At 34.5% G+C, this 22638-nt stretch overlaps 1 protein-coding gene across 1 annotated transcript in view; it reads right to left on the bottom strand.

The window, feature by feature from the left end:
• Window positions 1–687: 687 nt before the first annotated feature.
• grh (grainy head) overlaps window positions 688–22638 on the bottom strand; it is a 189535-nt gene continuing 167584 nt past the window's right edge. Inside the window, 9 exon segments of the mRNA XM_068391552.1 lie at window positions 688–3929; window positions 4662–4726; window positions 5780–5984; window positions 8232–8540; window positions 13581–13627; window positions 14147–14326; window positions 15505–15606; window positions 16730–16837; window positions 20230–20286. Of these exon segments, the coding sequence (XP_068247653.1) occupies window positions 3797–3929; window positions 4662–4726; window positions 5780–5984; window positions 8232–8540; window positions 13581–13627; window positions 14147–14326; window positions 15505–15606; window positions 16730–16837; window positions 20230–20286 (1206 nt within the window). The 3' untranslated portion in view covers window positions 688–3796.

The following is a 22638-nucleotide window of genomic DNA, read 5'->3' on the forward strand; positions in this document are numbered from 1 at the left end:
AAAGAGGCTTTTGTGAGGCTGGGGGAATAGGGAGGATGGGGTGGGGGAGGTGCTCATCTAAAACCATCATCAAGTCATCAACAGTTAAAACGAAATCCAATGTGACACACACATGACGAAGAAATACCCAACGCAAAGTTTTTAGCAACAATGCCACTGAACAAGAAAAACATCTTTTCGTCTCTTATCTTTCTCGTCTTTCTACTATTGTGTGTCTTGTAAGGGGGAAGGGCAAGTAGAAACAAAAGAAAAGGGGGTATATAAAAAGGCTCAATAAAAAAAAGCTGGCATTTAAAGTTTGAAAACAGAGAGAGAAAAATAGGATCTGCTGAATTCAGGCAAACTTTATCTTGAAGGCACTAGACGATTCAGCCTAAATCCTACTACTGAAGCAATGCAGCAAATAGAAAAAAATCACACCCATTAAGCAAAAAAAATAATATATATGTACAGTAATATAATCATAATAATATTTTTCTTAAAACACTATAGTAACAAAGATCATCTTGCCATATCAATAAGTCTTCATGATCATGTCTCTTCATTATTATTATCATCATCACCATATTCTTTTCTTGACTGTTTCAACACTATCTTCTTCGCCTTTTTCTTTTTTTTTTCAATTTTTATCACTCTCTCTTTATGCATTCACACAATGAGAAAAAAAATACTTACGAGCTAATGATATATATATATATTTATATATATACTATATATTATGCTAAAACCAGATAATTAAAGCAACATTTCTATTTACAAAGGATTAAGCCTATTTTGTATTTTAAACAATGGATTTGCTCCTGCAAACACTTTTAAAAGAATAAAATAATGAGAGACACTGCCTTGGCGTGCAAGGGTAAATCATGACAAATCAGACTTGTCTTATAATTAATAAAAAAATTAGTAGAATGGAATGCCAGAAAAATCGAATATGGAATTACTTAACTTCCAAGCAAATGTTGTACTTATCCTAGGCCTATTCTGTTCACTAATGCTACAGTCTTTTATTAAGAACACAAACACACAGTATTTTTAAAAATACAATATATATAAATTAGCTTTAAGCTAAACATATTTTTTATTAAATCAGATTAATAAAAAAATTGACACTCTGGAGAACTTACAATTCTATGAAAATGAGAAGACCTTCTATCCTAATTGAGATTCCGGGAAGACTAAGACGACTTCTTGTTTATATGAGAATTTTGTCATTTCTTAAAGGTTTAAAGGCCGCTCGTGAATGGCAGAGGTAAGGGACAGTGACATTGTCCTATCAAGCAGGACAATGCCTAAGCCCCCTCTCCATCCAAGCTAGGACCAAGGAGGGCCAGGCAATGGCTGCTGATGTCTCAGCAGATAGACCTACAGGCTTCCCCCAAACCCCAAATCCTTAGCTCACAAGGATGTTGAGGTTGCAGCAACCAAAGAAACTATCGAGTTTGAGCGGAACTCGAACCCCAGTCTGGCATTCACCAGTCAGGGACGTTACCACGTCGGCCACCACAACTTGATAATGAAAAACAAGTAATGACAATAGTAATGAGTATTGATAACAACCATATAATAAAAAAACCTGCAAATATATGATCAGCATTCGTTTGTCAACCGTTTTCTGTGATTGCTGATAACTTAAGCCCCTCGCTTGATCTAATAAAATTACAACTCTCAAACATCAAGCTTATTCGCTCACTTATGAAGAGATATAAATAGAAAAATAACATAAGTAAAAGAGTAGATTTGGCTTATGAGATGCGATGGTAAAAAAAAAAAGTGAAAAATATATAAATAAAACAGAGTTCTGTCCAAGCTAAAATGGCCTGTGCCTCTCGAATTCACACAGATTCAACCATAGGAGCAAATTGCTCGTTTATCTCATTGGTTCTTCTCTTTCTCTCTCTCTCTCTCTCTATCCAGTCATAACAAAGAACGCTCGTTACAGCGATATAATTATAATATATTCATCAGGTAAGAGAAGAGGGAGAGTTTAAGTCCCCTTCTGTATCTTTCTGCCAGGAAAAAGTGGCTCATATAATACAATATACAGTACATTCTAAATATATTCTAGTACACAAAAAATTCACTGAGAACTACTAATTCGTGTTGAAAATGATGTAACATCATCATCATCATCATCATCATTGCTCTACAAATTATGGCACTATCATGAAAGATGTTCATTTGAAAGCAATACAAAAATACAGATTGGCAAGATATGTGGCACTGCATGGAGAAATCTAAAAAAAAAGTAAATGTTATAACGGGCTCTTGCAAATCAAACTGGTGCTGATACTGTTTCACTATTGGGTTAATTTGGACGATTAATCATTACAGCTATCTAACTCACTCGGCATCCCTCTGATCCGAGCCTGTTATAGCTCCTTGAATGAGGCTAGCTTGCTGAATCTGAATCTAGAACGAAGACGGAATTCTGGAATGCCGAATAACTCTGACTGGAAATAAGGCAGTGCGAATGACTGGCACAGCATTTGCAATAGTAAAACTCACGAAGTTAATTTAAAAGATAAAATTAATAATGACTATTCGTAATCAACTCGGTTTCACAACAATTTAATCACTAACAAGAACATCTAAGTTTATTATTAAAGGCATTCGATACCCTGTTCACTTATAAGTTTTGTCTTCATTAAGGTTTTTAAAATAATTTGATTTTAGCAGAGGTTACCACGAACAAGCAGCGTTTATAATGGATGGAGTTTTCACTCATGGTGTCAATGCTGTCTCTAGACAGATAGTACCTTGTGGTAATGGCAAAGGTACGACATGGCAACTGGAATGTTGGAGGTACCTCTAGAAAATGGACAACTGGAAAGTACCTAGCTCAAATTTTCTACACTTCAAGTTAAAAGTAACTTATGATACTAGATTTACTAAACCTTCATTTCAATGTCTAGAAACATTGCAAAATAAATGTCAACTAGATGAAAAACCCTTTCAAAATATTACTGGCAGAAATTTTGCCAAATCAGTAATAACAGTTAATTTTAATGTCACAAACATAATTTTTAGCTGTACAGTTCAGTTTCCATTTCCTTTAAAACACTATATGGCAGCAAGAGAAGTTTTGTGTCTCTGTTTACCTGGGTTGACATATTAAAAAACTGCCTTCACTAGCAGTTAACAGTAACCAATTCCTTACATTCTTGATAAGATTCTCTGTTAGAAAAAAATCCGGTGTAACTATGGTAGATACAATTACCAGAGATCTAATTTTATTTCTTTTATTTAGGGGGGGGGGGAAGGGAGGAAAGTAATTTAGTTCTCTGCCTATACAATTAGCTACACAATATAAGAGAACACTTAGGTTATTGAGCATCACAGAGGAACTCTTTTGTTCTCTATCAAATTGGGCGTTTCTCCTTTTGTCTCCAGTACCTCTGTACAATCAGATAATAGATATCACCATCATAATGGCTCAGTGTCTGTACTTTGGTAACCCGCCTCCTCTCTTCACAGCTGTGTCTCTACAGAAAAAAGCACTAAAAAACAGTGACCTTAACCTCCTCCTCCTCCTCCTCCTCCTCCTTCTCCTCCAAAAACCTTTTTGGAAGAAGTAAGTGTCTGTCGCTTCGCTCCCAATTTCAAAACGAACGAATCCACAGAGAGGGAGGGAGAGAGAGAGATAGAGACACCTTTCTCTTCTCCCTCTCTCTCACGTTATCTCTCCTATCTCTTAATCTCCAGTGATACATATACAAATATATATATAAATTTATATATATATATTCATAAATCCAGGTAACAGCTGATCCCCCAGGATCCCCACAGACGCCTTCGTTCAGTGCTCGACTCCAGTCAGCTCGATCAGCGTCAAGTCGAAGCTCTCGGCGTCTCGATGCTGGACCTCCATCAGGAATAAATCCTCGTTGCAGTAATGACGAAGCATGTCGTCGTCAACTTTGGCAACCACTCTGCAATGGAGGAGGGAGAGAGACATAAGCTAAGAGTAAATAAAACTCTCTAAAATTGAGTTTTCTTTTATCTAATTCATATATCAGGAGGGCCTCAACTTACGAACACTCAACTTACGAACACTCGACTTACGAAAATTCGGAGATACAACCACAAATCCAAAGGAAATTATAGATATCAGATATTGTATTAAAAGTTCGTATGCTGTAATAGGATAATGCAATACTGTAATATAAAAATACTGTATGATATAATACAGTAAGCAAAATAACATTTGAAATAACCAGATATTAATTTCATATGAAACAGGATTATTTGTTGGCTTTTATAGCTGGAAATCGTTGGCATGGAGTTAGGTTGGGCCTACCCTAGGTAATATTTTAACAAAATTCGTCTTGCAAACAATTCAACCTAAAAATAGCTTCTTGGAACCTATTAAGTTTGTAGGTTGAGGACCTTCCATCAGCTACTGAATTATCTTAAAAAAAAAAAAAAAAAAAAAAAATCTGAATTTATTTTGAAGTTACTCAAGAAAGACTTTTTTATGGTGAACTATTGCTTCGTTCTATTTGAGAAAATCTCGCTTAAATTAATTTTCTATCTATCAATCTCATATATAAAATAACTGATATTAGTAGCAAAAGTATCTTACACACGAAAATACATCTTATTAGAATAATTTCATCTTACCAATCTTAATAAATCAATAATATAGTTGTATTCATACTCACCCAACTTTATTTTTCCTGTATATATTTTTGATACTTTGCATTGGAATTTTGTACTTTTCCTCGATCTGAAAAGAGAGTTTAAATGTAAATTTCCATATTTTCCTTCATTAAAAAGTGAAAGAGTTGAACTTGACATTTTCCTATAAATGTACATTACACTATTTTCTTAAAAGGAAAAAGTATAATAGTAAATTTCAATATTTATTTACAATAAAAAAAGTTTAAATGTGCACTATAGTATTTTCTCAAAAGGTAAAAAGTATAATAGTAAATTTCAATATCTATTTACAATAAAAAAAAAGTTTAAATGTGCACTATAGTATTTTCTCAAAAGGTAAAAAGTATAATAGTAAATTTCAATATTTTTTTACAATGAAAAAAAAATTAATTGCACACTTTAGTATTTTCTCAAAAGGTAAAAAGTATAATAGTAAATTTCAATATTTATTTACAATAAAAAAAGTTTAAATGTGCACTTTAGTATTTTCTCAAAAGGTAAAAAGTATAATAGTAAATTTCAATATTTATTTACAAAGAAAAAAATAAATGCACACTTCAATATTTTCTCAAGAAAGTAAAAGATGTAATAGTAAATTTCCATATCAGGCACTAACTTAAATCACACTTCACCTACGTTTATGATAGGTTCAGCATTGTAAACGTGAACACTTCATATAAGACAAGAACACTTCAAAAAAAAAAAAAAAAAAAAAAAAAAAAAAAAAAAAAAAAAAAAAAAAAAAAAAAAAAAAAAAAAAAATGGATGTACACTTCAAATAAGACAAGAACAGTTATAAAAAAAAAAAAAAACAATGGATGTACACTTCAAATAAGACAAGAACAGTTATAAAAAAAAAACAAAAAAAAAACAATGGATGTACACTTCAAATAAGACAAGAACACACACACACACACACACACAAAAAGACCAATGAATGTACACTTCAAATAAGACAAGAACACTTCAAAAAAAAAAAAAAAAAAAAAAAAACACACACACAATGGACGTACACCTACTGGTAAAAAATGTATTAGTAAATTTTCATTTCAGGCGCTAACTTAAATCACAATTCATTCAAGTAAAAAAAAAATATCAAGACTAATGCAGGAGCACTTACTGCTGACAGCAGGCCTACGGTGCTAGGAGGTACCAGATGTAAGGGCGTATAAACATCTTCGCCGTCTTGTCTGACGTAAAGCATGACCCTGTCACTGAGAGGTGGTGTCAATCTGGACCTTTTGGAGACGTGGGAGAAGACGTCGGCCATAGGACTGTCTAAGGAGCCGTTGGCCAGACTCGCACTCAGTTCCTTCCGCCCATCTCTGTAGATACGATCGTAATGAGTTACGCTAAGTAAAAAAAAAAAAAAAGAAAGAAAGGTTTTTGGATATTGGGAAAGTTCATAATGTTTATGTGAAAACGCTTGAAAAAACTGTTTTTTAAAGACTAATTTTGGGTGTTATTTCTTACACAGACTAACAGCTTTTAGGCTGGTGAGCATGATAAAATAGGATAATAAACATTCCCCTTAAATTCTCACGTATTGCTATACTATTCTCAAAGTAAAAATGAGTCCTAGAAACTACTTTCAAAGCAGCATGCTTAAGTAATGTTTCCATTGTCATGTAACTCCCACATAATCAAGTCGGCTTTACGTTAAAGTAACATAAGAATATTAGGCTTTTTGTCTTCTCATGGACTGCAATAAGATTAAAAACTCTTATTCAAATGCTAATGTGCATATAGATGAAATAAAAATAGCCTACAACACGTTTAAATAGTCAATAAGAAGTACAAATAAATGAATTCCAAGGTAGGTACTAGTCTGTTTGTCAATGAATCCATTAAGAATAAAGACCTTTGCAATGAATTCCAAGGTAGTCTGTTTGTCAAAATTTGCCATTATGCAGAAATACTTGGGAAAAAAAATCTTGTCAAAGAAAGCCATGCCTTTAGTATCACAAATTACACTTGGGCAAAATCAACAACAGCATTTTTACTACAGGAGGACTCCTTCCTTTTAAAAGCAAATACCAGAGGTAATTATTTCAAAATATTTCTAGATTTAAACAAATTAATAAAAAGCAAGTTCATATAATTATCAAGGCGTGAAATTAAAACGTAACTGAAATATAAAAACTGAAAATAGAAATTTTGGAGCATTAATGAAACTGGATGGAATATAAATACTGTAGATATACAGCATGGACAGCCACGTTAATAAACGAATACACATTAAGAACAAAATGCCCAGTCCAATTAGCATAATAAATTGCTTATTCATCCAAAGATGCATTGTCTGTCTTGTAAAAATGGTCAGTGAAGCAAAACTGATAGTGGCTTGATATTCTAGATATTTCAGTCCAAGGAAACAGATAACTGATGCTGGGAAAGGATGAAGTAATCTAACGTACAGTTGGACACAGGAGTCCAACTCGCTCCGGAGTGCACCCTGTCACACCTTTACTTCGCGGCGAGTAACCAAACATAGAGCTGGAGCCCTTGGGCTTATAACCTCCTGCTTTTCTAACTTGGGTTGTAGCTTAGCTAGTAGTAGTAGCAATAACAATAATAATAATAATAATAATAATAATGGCAGAAATGGTGGGCAGGGCTAAACACAGGAACTCGCCACGCAGTAAGGGTGTGGCTAGGTGCAATCTTCAAAGAGAGGTGTACCAGGAATTCCTGTATCCAGCTGTACATGTGTAAGCAGAGGATTAGACAGGGTTGAAGGAATGCTACACTTGTCATAGTGAAACACAAAACAACATAAAAAAATACAGTCATAAGAAAATGAGAGAGAACTTACCTTGAGTCCAGAAAGACAGCTATAGAAAAGAAAAGAAGAATTTGAAATGGGATTAATGTGATCATTCTTCGAAAAGACAGAATTGTCTACATTATTACGTAGGAAGGAAATAAGATGCGTTCATTGGTACAATTATTTCTATGAACTAAATAAGTGTATAGACAAGGAAGGCCAAGTTGCAAGCAGAGCTGTAAATAAGCAAAGAGTTACATAGTTACATTCTTTAATTACATATTAGAACCTCATGTGTGTTATATCTGATTTTAAAAATGTGCAAACTATATATATATACATATATATATATATATATATATATATATATATATATATATATATATATATATATATATATATATATATATATATATATATATATATATGTATATATATTATGCATGTATCTATGGCAGGTGAAGGTTGCATGTATTTAATGGTTTATGTAGCAACTATTTAAAACTAGCTGGCTAAACGATACTACTATAAGAAAAATACCCCATATTAATGTCAGTGTTGAATATCTAAAGGAAGTTTAAACTGTAGGCAATGCAAATTGAAGAAGGAAATTTAAAAAAAAAAGTCTACAGAATGTGAGCTGCCTGTGGAAGGATGAGGAGCTTTGTTTCTGGAACTGTTTTTGAAGAGGCACAGGGAAGTAGGAATAAGAGATGGAAATGGGAGACGACGAGGAAGAGGAACAGTAGCAGAAGGATATCCAGGAAGAGGAGGAAAAGGAAGAGGTAATTTGGAGGAGTCTTACCCATAGGGCTGAGGGAAGCTGTAGTGGAACTTGTAGCTACTGCTGTTGGCTTTGGGCGAGACGGCTGTGGGCGGGGGAACCTGCAGAGGTGCTAGTTGGGTGATGGTTGAGGTGGAGGAGAGGATGCTGGAGTTGGGTGGAGGTGGGGGAACAAGGGTTGGAGTTGGTGGTGTTGGGTCGAGGCTGTGTGGTGGTGGGGTCATGCACCGTCCTGGGGTGGAAGGAAATCCATGCTGGGGAGAGAGATTGGAGGGGGGCGAGCATTCCACGCCTACAGCAGCCCCCGCCACGGCCACGCTGCAGCCAGTACTGGAGGGGGAAGAACGAAGAACACACTCAACATCTCCCAGCCTTTTTTTTTTTTTTTTTAAATGAGGCACAGACACACAATCACACACTAAGCAGGGACGCATACCCTCGGCATTCCCCCTAAAGAACAATGTCCTCAAAATCTACAGCACCAACTACTTTATGATCTTCATCAGTTTTGTTATTTGCAACTGGAGGCATTCAAGGGTTACTCAAAAATTTTGAAAGTGAGATTTGGAGAGTTTCGTCTAAGTTGATTCATGCTATTTCAAATAGAACTAAAGTTATATTAAGGCAGACAGATGTAATAAAACTTACAGGCAGAGCTAATGGTTTGTAATGAGCAATATGATCCTTATTCTTATCAATAACTTAAAAGGCCTCTTTATAAAAAAAAAATATACAGATGATGAGGAGAAAGGACATTTAAAAATGAATATTCAATCAGTAGGATACAACCAATTTGAAATGTATGAAAAATAAAGGAAGATTTTGAAACGAAACGAGATCCTTTGACAAACCTCCACTGCATAAGATTGGACAACTACAGGATTCCCTACTAAACTAAAAAAAATATAACTAAAATAATGCAACCTATTTCGTTCAACTATGGAACCCTAATCATGGGTGAATGTTTAAAGAACGGAAACTAATTACCGTAGGCAACTGATCTGGAAAGAGCCATTCATTGCTGTTTATCTCAAACCTGAGCACATGTGAGCCTGTATATGAGTGTACTGTATGTGCGGAAGTGCAAGGAAGTACATAAGTTACGTATGAAAGTACAGCATACATACAACCTCCTCCAGAAATTGGGGGAGTTCAGGATCGTTAAGTGTTGAAGGAAACTGGTTCTGAGAAAATCCCAAAATATTGCTGGAATGTGTGAGAAACTACTACACAATAGTTTTATATAAAGAAAAATGTTCCAAAATTCCATTGCAAAATTATGACAAGCGCCAGCAAATAATCTGGTGAACATCATTCTATGCATATCCTCTTTCTGAGTACTCTCTTTGCCTATCAATGAATTATAAGCCTTATTTCTGATGATTTACATTGGTTTAAACAACGCACTGTGGAGACTCTGAACTGCCATTTTACCAGTGTTCAAGACTACAGCCATGAGAGAAGTCATCAAGACTACAGCCATGAGATAAGTCATCAAGACTACAGCCATGAGATAAGTCATATAGCTTGCAACTTCCCATGATTGCAGTAGGAAAATACATATTCGAACGATGAAACCCCTTGCATCTCTTCTTGAACAAAATACTTATCTCTTTTTATATAAACGTAATTAAATAAATTAATTAGAAATGTGAAGAAAATGTCTTTCCTGTAGATATTAGAGAACATTTCAAAAGGAAATTCTTTTTAGCTATCTAATACAAATTTAGTTCATCTATTAAATATTATACAAACGAATAGACAAATCAAAATCAACCATGTCTTCATATTCAAATTCATGTACATCACTCATCCATGCGCAAATTTCATACTGAAGGCTTGGTTTAAATGCCCTTTTCCATAACTCATCTCTCTTAATTCCTAATTCTTTCTGCAATGCAACAGTCGCCTTTCCTCCTTCTGGGATTTCATTTGAAAACAATTTGTTCACTATACTAATAATGTCTACATAGCTTGTGGCTCCAGTGCTTATATCCATTCATATATACTAAGTTTTAACTGTCCATATATAAAGATAAACATTAATGCATACATACATGTATCTATATAGGTGTTTAATCTACAACATTCAAATGTGCAGTCTAATAGTAGCATACAATAACTAGAGAAACTAGTTCCTACTGTACTTCTGCTAATGACTAAGTGGTATTATTACCCTCTATGCATAACCATAAATAATTAGTTACTTTGAGCTACTACAATCCAACTTCCTGGATCAGATATCCTACGAAGGATTACAAGATAAGAAATCCTCCGTAGGATTCGAGGGTCTGAAATACTGTACAGGATTTCCAGATCAGGCCTTATCACATATCCTGTGCAGGATTTTTGGATAAAAAAATTCTTTACAAGATTTCACTATCAGAAATTCTGCGCAGGATTCCTGTATTAAAAATCCTGCACCGGATTCTTGGCTCAGATATCCTGCAAAGGATTCTTGGATTAGAAATCCTACGAAGGATTCTTGAATAAAGAAAATCCTGTGTATAATTCTTGGATCAGAAATCCTGAAAGGACTCCTGGTTCAGAAACCCTGCACAGGATTCTTGGATCAAAAATCTTACAAAGGATATTGGATTAGAAATCCTGAGCTGGATTCCATGATAAAAAAAATCCAATGCAGGATTCCCAGCTCAGAAATCATCCGTAGGATTCCAGTTTCAGTAATCCTTCTCTTAGTTACCATACAGTATCTATAAATGGTAATTGAACGACGTCATAATGCAGTGAGTTTCAAATCATTACTCTATACATACTCATAAATATACAGTATACATGGTTCGTGCTTTCATGCATCGTGCAAGAATTGTAAGTGGAAGGCAAGAAGGAAGTATGGATGGAAGGACAGCGAAAAGAAGAGGGATGAATGACGAGTGATTATGATGATGGAAATGACACAGGGATAAAGATGGCGAGAATACAATGATGTATAAATGACAGTATATGGCTATTGAAGTTCCTAGCAGAGGTTGTCGACAACATGAACATTGCTACGTACGCATTCCGTCTATGAAAACTATCCTGTTACTAGCTAGTTACGACTTTGAAAGCAGCGCCCAGATTTCACAGATTGACCATTACAGTCTACATAAAGGGGAATGTCTTTAACTATGAAAATTGTACAGCATTGTATCTTGAAAAAAAAAAAAAGAAAAAAAAATATGACATTAATTTCACTGCCCAGATTTCGCACATTGACTAATCATCATCATTATCATCATCTCCTCATACGCCTATTGACGCAAAGGGCCACGGTTAGATTTCGCCAGCCATCTCTATCTTGAGCTTTTAATTCAATACTTCACCATTCATCCTCTGCTACGTCGCGCTTCATAGTCATCAGCCATGTAGGCCCGGGTCTTCCAACTCTTGTAGTGCCTTGTGGAGCTCAGCTGAACATTTGGTGAACGTTTTATGAAGAAAGTTAATATCAAATTGTCATGTCCATCATTCAAAAACCTAGGTTATTCATGCATGAAGGGTACACGTCTAATCTTTCAGCAAGCTTAGAGACACAGTACCTTTCCTTTTACTTGTTCAATAATTCCACACATTCTAATGATGAAATGTCTTTAAATTGAATCTTAATGTCAACATTTCTCTTAGGTATTACCCTCTCTGTGCCGAACAGACCCATCACTGTTTTTCTTATATCAGAATAGTGTTGGGCATTGATTCGCATTGATTTTCTTATATCAGAATAGTGTTGGGCATTGATTCGCATTGATTTTCTTATATCAGAATAGTGTTGGGCATTGATTTTCTTATATCAGAATAGTGTTGGGCATTGATTCGCATTGATTTTTTTATATCAGAATAGTGTTGGGCATTGATTCGAATTGATTGGACACCATGAGAACAGAAATACACAGACATTGTTGTGGTGGCCTACTGTAATCGCCGGCAGACGGCTTGATAGATTTCTTATGTACGATTGCGACGTTATTATTTCCAGCCATTGTCTGCTCTCCCTAGTACACAGTTTTGGAAAAAAGGGGTCTTCGTCATCGAAAATAGGGTCTCTACGACATTGTGAAGTTGGCTTCATTTACTCCGGTACACTTCATGGGCAGCTGAGATGTTCAGCTGAACATTGTAGCAGGTAGCGCTGTGTTTAGGGACTCCGGTACACTCCATAGGAAGCTAAGATGTCCAACAGCTGAACATTTCAGCAGGTAGCGCTGTGTTTAGAGACTCCGGTACACTCCATAGGAAGCTAAGATGTCCAACAGCTGAGCATTGCAGCAGGTAGCGCTGTGTTTAGGAACTCCGGTACACTCCATAGGAAGCTAAGATGTCCAACAGCTGAGCATTGCAGCAGGTAGCGCTGTGTTTAGGGACTCCGGTACACTCCATAGGAAGCTAAGATGTCCAACAGCTGAACATTGCAGCAGGTAGCGCTGTGTTTAGGGACTCCGGTACACTCCATAGGAAGCTAAGATGTCCAACAGCTGAACATTGTAGCAGGTAGCGCTGTGTTTAGAGAAAATCCTGGCAACGCTGAGATTATGAACACGGGATCAAAAGCTATTTTATAAATTCCATGAAATAATGTATATAAAAATATTATCCTTTGCTTACCAGAAATGAGAAAATCTAATCAAAATACATTTGATCACTTGTTTACAAGCTCAACGACTTTGTTTTACATGCAGCGTTGCCAACAGTTTCTCTTTTGCTAAGCACAGAGTTACCAGCTACAATGTACAGCTGCCAGACGTCTCCTTTGCTTACCGTAATGTGTTACCGGATTTAACGAAACCAACTGTACCACTGTATCCCTTTCTGAGTGGGGATACCTTAACGTGGTGAAAGGGTAGGTTGGTTTGCCGTGAGCGATCAGACAAAAGTCTCCCAACATTACCAATATGCAGTTGGCCAGCGTGGTAATAAAAACTGGCCACTCCCCAGACATAAATAAGGACATGTCTGAGCCCTTTGTCCTACAGTGGACTAAAAACTGATGCATTTGTTGTTGTTGTATATATATATATATATATATATATATATATATATATATATATATATATATATATATATATATATATATATATATATATATATATATATGCAATACGGACGCACATATATGCATGTATGGCAATGAAACCTGTGAAATTATATGTATATGCGTAAATACCTCCAATTACATCAAATTTTACATATTTCATCTAATAGTAATATCAAAGATTATAAAGCAAATGATAACAGCTTTAATTCGTGTCAAAGATAAAAAGATATCCGGGGCATTGCTTTCAAAGTTTCAAAAAAAAAAGGATAAAGGGAAAATTTACCCTGTTTTATCTATCTAACTCTGACTAATATAAACAAAGCCACAGTTATACTTACCCATTATCGGAGTCGTGGCTGTAAAAACTGTGAATTTCCATAGGGACCTGAAAAAAAGGAGAGGTTTTAAAAATATATTAAAAACAATGTTTATAACTGTCTTCAACATTTTGACAATTTAATTTTCATCACACATATTTTATCACATTAATGTACGTACACACACACACACACACACACACACACACACACACACACACACACACACACACACACACATATATATATATATATATATATATATATATATATATATATATACATATATATATGTGTGTGTGTGTGTATGTGTGTAGCACAAAATCACAACCTTGATACAGAGGATAAAGAATAATTTTGCCCACTAGTAGAAAAAGTTTGTGTATATATATATATATATATATATATATATATATATATATATATATATATATATATATATAAACACATACACAAACAAGGCTTCATATTGCCTCCGTCACATTGGAGATATTTTCTTCCTGTACATTAATATCTGCCTCCCTATTTTCATAAATAAGCAACATGCCTTCACGTTTCCAGAAGGCACAGACGCCCATCGCACTTACTTTTTCCAAATCCTCAGCTGGTGTGAAGAGAACTGGCGGTTTGGTGAGATCCGACATAGAATAGAACTCGGAGCGGTCGCACGGCTGGTGGTAGAGGTCCTCGTATTTCTTGCGGGTGGTGGCGACCATGCGGCGTTTGGCCGCGCGGCGTTCCTCGTCGCGCGTTTTTCTTTCTGCGCCCTAACGGGAGAGCAGACGGAGACAGTGATGAGAGGAAGAGGTAAAATGAGAAGGAAATGTAAAAGAGGCATGTGACACATTTGATCATAAGCCCTAACCGAACAGATAGAGACAATGATGAGAGGAAAAATTGAAATGAGAAGGAAATGTAGAAGAGGCATGTGACACATTTAATCATAATTCATTCATAAATGGTTGAAAATTAATCAGGTTAAATTTAAACAGGAGAGCAGATGAAGTCAATGATGAGAGGAAAAGGTAAAATGAGAAGGAAATGTAGAAGAGGTATGTGACACATTTAATCATAATGCATTCATAATTGGTTACAAAATAGGTTAAATTTAATTTAACCTAACTTAAACTGACACTGGTAAATATTTGCCGTAAATACGGTAAAATGAGAAGGAAATGTAAAAGAAGCATGTGATACATTTAATCATAATGCATTCATAATTGGTTGCACAATAGGTTAAATTTGATTCAACCTAACTTAACCATACACTGTTAAAAATTTGCTGTGAAACCGGTAAAAAATCCTGGAATAAATGTTGGCAGGCAATTACCATTTTTAAAAAAGGATATATTGACGTTAAGGAGTGATATTACGGTCACCAACAAGTAAAAGATAATAATAAAGTAGGGTATAAAACCCGGTCGCCTGTATTTACTGAAATAAGGCTGAGAGCAGTATATTTTTTAAGGAGAATTTCCGATTAAAATTACGTATCTTTTTTGAGTGTAGCCTACATAACTTGATTTGATTAATTTTTCATTATAATTACAAGATAACTGTTAGAACTTCCTGACAAATAAACACAAGATTTATACTACAGCCCACCTAACTTAATTTAATTAATTTCTTTTCAAAGATTTCATAATCATTACAAGGAAACAGTTAGATCTTCCTGACACATAAACGCAAGATTGTACAATATACTACAATATATAAATATAAACATACACTGTTAAAAAACGTAATTTTAATCGTAAATCGTACTGTTCTCGGCTGTATTTCAGGAAAATACAAGAGACCGTAATTTTACCCAACGTTATTCTTATCTTTTTACGAGTTGGTGACCCCAATATCACTCCTTAACGTCAATATATCCCTTTTTAAAACGGTATTTTTTTTTTTTTTTTTTACGGAAAATTTGTAACAGTTTATGTATACACCATACCTTGTCACAGAAGACCTTAATCTGACAATATCCTCGGTGGAATAAAGTTGCTGCATCCCTCGGGTCCTCGTATGTGTCAACCTGGACGTGAAGCGGAAGGCCCTGCAAGACAGAATTAACATTAAGAAAAAGACAATACGATTTATAGGCATAACTGCACAGTGGGATAAATTAAATTCGAATATAATATAACAAGCGCATGCATTCTATATATATATATATATATATATATATATATAGAAAATTACCATACAGATGAAGCCAAAACAATTTGATAAAAGGGCACTTTTCGTCTTAATCAATTTTGTTTAAAGAACAGACAGAAAATGCTCGTACATTTAAAGCCAATATCAATTGAAAAAAAGGAAATTTTTGACTTTGTCTGTCCGTATAAATTTTGTTTAAATAATTACTGGATATATTGGTATTACTTAAAATTTTTATATTTACAGATGGAAACTTCATTGAAACTATAAACTGAATATAAGATTGAGACCTCAAAGTCGAATGCTTTGTTTATCAGGGTCATGACTCCTGTTTGCCTTATATATATATATATATATATATATATATATATATATATATATATATATATATATATATATATATATATATATCCCTCAATTATTAACGCTGACATATCATAAATGATCTAAATCTAACACAAAAATCACTAACAAAAACAAAGGTAAAAATACTGAGCCGAGAAGAAAAGTCAAAAGATAAACAAGCAGAAAAAATCTAGATAAATAGAAACATTCCTAAAAATAGTTCTCGTCTATTTGCCATCTTCTAAATATACTCATAATCAAGATAAGGTTTGACAGTAATGTGGAGAAACTAATTGCAAACACTAAACAGAAGAAAAGAGCGAAAAAAAATTGGTATAGAATGATTCATTTCCCCCAGCTAGTGACATCAAATTAAATCTAAAGAAACATTACTAAAGAATTCACTTTCGAATAAAAAAAGTGAGAACTGAGAAGCATCACTCAGCCAATCCCTGTGCATGAATCCAAAAATGACTGACATTTGTAACAAGTTCTTATATTCATGAATGAATGAAAAATTAACTCCGTTCCCTTATCTCTTAAAACGGGATATGGGATACAGAGAGAAAGGTAAGGAAAGAGAACAGAAACACACTTGAAAAGAGAGAAGGGGAGAGAGATAGAAAGAGAGAGAAAGAGACAGAGATAAAGCACCTCCTATTTTAGTCAGTCACCTGGGTATGCAGAGGAAGTGGCTGGGATGAAGGATTGTAGAGGTGGTGAAGGTGTTGTGGTGTACTTAACACAGCGTAGGTGTCCACCTGAATATGCAGCGGCGGGCCCTGAAAGATACGTTCAATGTAAAAAGAAGGAAGAGGAAGGAATGGAATGGAAGGGAGAAAGAGGAAGAGGGGGAGGAGGAGGTGAAAACACGAAGAACTAAAGAGGGAGTGAATGCACCAATCAACATAAAGATCAAAATGAGGATGGCATTGAGTTCTAAAGAAAAAATACAAGGAAGACTGACTTCAATTTGGTTTTGGATTAGCTGTAAAATTTTATTTATTTGATGCTCTATAAATGCTCAGAAAAGTGCTGAGGAAAATTGAAAAAGACTATTTTGTCAAACCAAAGATGAATACGTATCAATGGAGACATCATATAATTATTATAATTATCACTAGCTAAGCTAAAACCCTAATTGAAAAGGCAGAATGCTACAAACCCAGGGCTCCGACAGGGAAAACACCCTGTGCAGAAAAGAAATGGTAAATAAAAAAAAATATTTAATATAAATAAAAACAAATGAAATATATTGAGATAAATATGAATGGTAAAGAGATAGTTACATATTAATCATAAAATGAGACCATTGTCCACCAGCTCAACAGAAAAACATTTGGAGAAAGTTTGAACTTCTGACTTTCCATTGATTTAGCATCACTAAGGAAGTATCTCAGTGAATTTTTTTGGGTTTTATTTCTAAGTAATCATTAAAATTCAACTTGAATCCTTTTGGCTCCAACAAAAATCGTGCAATTTCTTTCGAGGTTAACATGTAAATTTTTTTGTTCTCACAAATTATCCAAGAGAGAGAGAGAGAGAGAGAGAGAGAGAGAGAGAGAGAGAGAGAGAGAAAGAGCTAATCTGGCTTTGAAGATGGCAAACGTCAAAACATATCAGATAATAAAGTAGTTACAAAGTGTCAACTTTTACTTCAAATATGGTGTCTTAATTAAGTATAAAACACAGCCCCAAGGTCTACCTCAAACTCACTGCTTGTAACTACTGTAAGTATAACCTTATTAATAAAATGAATAAGACCTTCATTAATTTTACTAAGTAGGGTGATATATTAATGCTACTTTTAATCATTTGTATTAATGCTTTCCAGGATCGCTTCCCACATAAGGCACTCATATACATTAGTACCTATGTGCATATGCATAATTGTTAAACATACATATACATACGTGTACATACAAACATGGAGAGAGAAGATCATAAAAATCATATTTCAGAAGTTGTAAAAATATTTCATGAGATTATATAAATAAAACATTAAACATCAGACTGCTAGGAATTAATAAAGCAATTGGAAAAACAACAACAACAATAATAATAATAATAATAATAATAATAATAATAATAATACAAAACTGTCATTAAATTTCTATGCATAGGAAGTTTAAAAGGATTTGCTTGTTAGACCAGTCTATTTGTGAATACTGAACACTCCAAAATATATATTCGTATCCCTATATGTAAACTGTAACATCTGTCACAAAATTTCTTTTACATTAATATTCAAACAAGTATATCTATCAAATGTAGTACCTCCGAAACCTGCATGCACACTATGCCTGCATGTGTGTACTAATGCACGTACATAAGCATAATGACATGCTTGCATATCAGACTCCAGTTCGTTTGCATTCACTTCCATATCCTAAACGTTGGTCTTTAACCCTTTTAAAAGACCAGTTTTTTCCCCCTTTACTTTCATGTACGCTCAACTGATAAAGTGATCACACCACATACATAAACAATGGCAGCACCCAAAAATGAGAGAGAGAGAGAGAGAGAGAGAGAGAGAGAGAGAGAGAGAGCACATACACAAACACATACATAACAATGGCAGCACCCAAGAGAGAGAGAGAGAGAGAGAAGAGAGAGAGAGAGCGAGCCAGCATACACATAAACATATATAAACAATACAGCACGGGAGAGAGAGAGAGAGAGAGAGAGAGAGAGGAGAGAGAGAGAGAGAGAAGTAATTAACATAGCCCTTTTAAGGTTAGTGTGATAAATGAGATGTAGCGCTCTCCTGATTTTAGGAATCTTAAACAGAACAAATACTCCCTTCCAGTATCCTTCAGTTTAGGCTCCGCCCTAAAAGAGCGCAGGAGCATGCTCTCTCTCTCTCTCTCTTCTCTCTCCTCTCCTCTCCTCTCTCATCTCTCTCTCTCTAAATTGAACGTCGAGTCATACGACTTAATTATTTTCTTTTTTATACAAATTATTGGTTTTGTGGTTCTTTGCAAGAGAGAAAATAGGCATAAACCAAAGTTTATCGAAGACTGATATTACAAAACAAAGGCCTGTCTGGTGTAATTGTTTTATCATCATTTCCTACATATGTATTCAAAATCATTTAAATAAAATGGAAGGGGAACACACACTAACACACGCATACACACACACCGACCCCACTATGCAATCAGAGGTCTCACAGTCCAACCTACTATTTGCTCGAATTAAAACACTCGATATATGAGACTAGATTGGAGGAACATTTTTTGCAGGGTTTAAATTCGCGTCGTTCGTACTTCTTTGTTGCTTTTAAAATTGCATTAAAGTTCTCTCTGAGGTCTCTCTCACTCTCTCTTCTCTCTCTCTCCTCTCTCTCTCTTCTCTCTCTCATATAACTTTTACTTGACATTAGAATAAACACTTTTATTATTATTATAATTAATAATTTATTATTATCATTATTATTATAATTAATAATGTTATTATTATCATTATTATTATAATTATTATTATCATTACTACTCTAATTGTATTATCATTATCATAACTATTATCATTAACTAAAATCTTATTATCATTATAATCGTTATCACCATTATCATTCTTTCCTCATCATTATTAAAATGATTATTATCATCATAACTGTATTATCATTATTACTATCATAATCGTTAATCATCATTATTATCGTCATCCTTTTCATTATCATTATTACAATTATCATTATTACTATTAATGCATTATCATTATTATAATAATTATTAATACTATAAATGCATTGTTATTATCATATCATTATCATTACTATTATAATAATTTTCATCATTATTATATCTATCAATATGATCGTTATCATCATCATCATCATTTTCATCATAATTATTATAATTATAATCATTATAATCGTTATCATCATCATCATTATAATTATCATCAATAGAATCGTTTATCATCATCATCATTTTCATCGAAATTATTATAATTATCATCAATATAATCGTTATCATCATCATCATTTCATCAAAATTATTATAATTATCATCATTATAATCGTTATCATAATCATCATCATCATCATTTTCATTTCAAACCACAAGACATTTCCAATTTAAATCAAGTGCCTTAATGAGATGTAAGTAAATAAAAATATAAATAAATAAATAAGTAAATAAATAAATGTATAAATAGAAAAGAGTCTTACCTTGACTCCCTTTTGACTGCTGAAGTCTGTACTTAGACACTGAATGGCAACGCTGATCTGAAAATACATAAAAAGTGTCAATTTCTTTATAGTCATGCGAAGTAAATAAGGTTCAGTTAGCGTATGTATATATGCAGAATTATCGGAAATGGATATACTGTATGATACGTATGTATGCGATTGGATACTTTGCATTAGTGTGTATATATATATATATATATATATATACATATATATATATATATATATATATTGTATATAATATGCAGCATATGTATTCACCAATGCAAATTATATACAACTATACAAGTACACGTCGCGCATCTAACCACCAACTCAGTATATATATATATATATATATATAATATATATATATATATATAGACACACACACACACACACACACATATATATATATATATATATGTGTGTGTGTGTGTGTGTGTGTGTGTGTTATAAAAATCAAATACTCTGTCAAATCAATTTACCATTATTTTCTGAGAGAAAAATTAGTAAATGAGTAGTAGTTTTGGATAAAATTTTCAAAATTCACTAAAAATCTGCCCTATAACAGAAACCTTTGAAGGGCCAAGAAACTATCATCGTATGGGGACTACCAACCAGGGGGGAGGAAGTGGAGGACTGTGGGAAGAAGATGCAAGGAACATAAATACTGTAAAGGGAGGTAGTTGAATCAAGCGACCGACCCTGCTATACAGTTGGGCTAATAAGGTCAGAAAAGCGAAGAAGAAGAAGAAGAAGAAGAAGAAGAAGAAACCGCTAAACAATTGACTGAAAATGATCATTGTAAATCAGTTGTATACAATATCAACAAAAGGACAAAGAAAAAAAAAGGAAAAGAAAAAGAAGCAACAGTTGAACACTTGGGGTTAAAAATTATCATTGAAAAATCAACTGTATACAACATAAAAAAATATATATAAAAACAACTCCGTTAACAACAAAAAGTACGAAAATTCCACAAACCAATTAACGTTGGAAATACGATACTACAGACATTCCTGAACCTCAGAAGTGAGAGAAATTACTTGGCCAAGTTCCAATGGCAGTTGAGGAAACTACCGAGACGCCTTAGAGAGAGATGGAGAAAATTCTCAGGAAATATTGGGGAAATATTCTTGGCGTTGGTCTCCAGGACGAGATGATAAGGACATTCAAAGCTAGGAAATTCCATTAAAAAAAAAAAAAAATCGAGATTTACTCAGAGTGAGATGGTTAGCTGGCAAGACTCGACGTATTTAGAAAAAAAATGACAAATCCTTCAAATATCTTTGTATAACCACCAAGAAGAGACGATGACCCTATAACATTAAAATGGAACAGCCTGTAGGAGAGAGAGAGAGAGAGAGAGAGAGAGAGAGAGAGAGAGAGAGAGAGAGAACTTCTTCAAGCTAGTTAATATTCAAACGATAACTTCGAACTCCTCCAACAACCACTCGGGTATGCTCAGATACCCCACCCCCCAAAGACACCTGGGCACCGAGCTGATTAACCACCAAAAACTTGCCCGATCACAAAAGAGGTGGGTCGGCATAAAGCGGAGATATGAGCACCTCCAGACTGAAGGAACACGAGAGTGGAAGCAAGGCAGCTAGACATCCCCTCTGACTTCTGGAAGGGAGAGATACACCTCTCTGTTTATAACACTTCCAAGCGTGGAATGCTGAGATGCAGTCATGATTGATTGATTGATTTATTTTGAGTTTTCTGTCACCCTGATATCGAATATCACTGACGCCGATATCTTTTGCTATATATAAACACAAGGACATCCCCTCTGACTTCTGGAAGGGAGAGATACACCTCTCTGTTTATAACACTTCCAAGCGTGGAATGCTGAGATGCAGTCATGATTGATTGAGTGATTTTGAGTTTTCTGGCACCTGATATCGAATATCACTGACGCCGATATCTTTTGCTATATATAAACACAAGGACATCCCCTCTGACTTCTGGAAGGGAGAGATACACCTCTCTGTTTATAACACTTCCAAGCGTGGAATGCTGAGATGCAGTCATGATTGATTGAGTGATTTTGAGTTTTCTGGCACCTGATATCGAATATCACTGACGCCGATATCTTTTGCTATATATAAACACAAGGACATCCCCTCTGACTTCTGGAAGGGAGAGATACACCTCCCTGTTTATAACACTTCCAAGCGTGGAATGCTGAGATACAGTCATGATTGATTGATTGATTCTGAGTTTTCTGGCACCTGATATCGAATATCACTGACGCCGATATCTTTTGCTATATATAAACACAAGGACATCCCCTCTGACTTCTGGAAGGGAGAGATACACCTCTCTGTTTATAACACTTCCAAGCGTGGAATGCTGAGATGCAGTCATGATTGAATGATTGATTTTAAGTTTTCGGGCACC

This window comes from Palaemon carinicauda, chromosome 18 (assembly GCF_036898095.1).
Source record: "Palaemon carinicauda isolate YSFRI2023 chromosome 18, ASM3689809v2, whole genome shotgun sequence".
Lineage (NCBI taxonomy): Eukaryota > Metazoa > Arthropoda > Malacostraca > Decapoda > Palaemonidae > Palaemon > Palaemon carinicauda.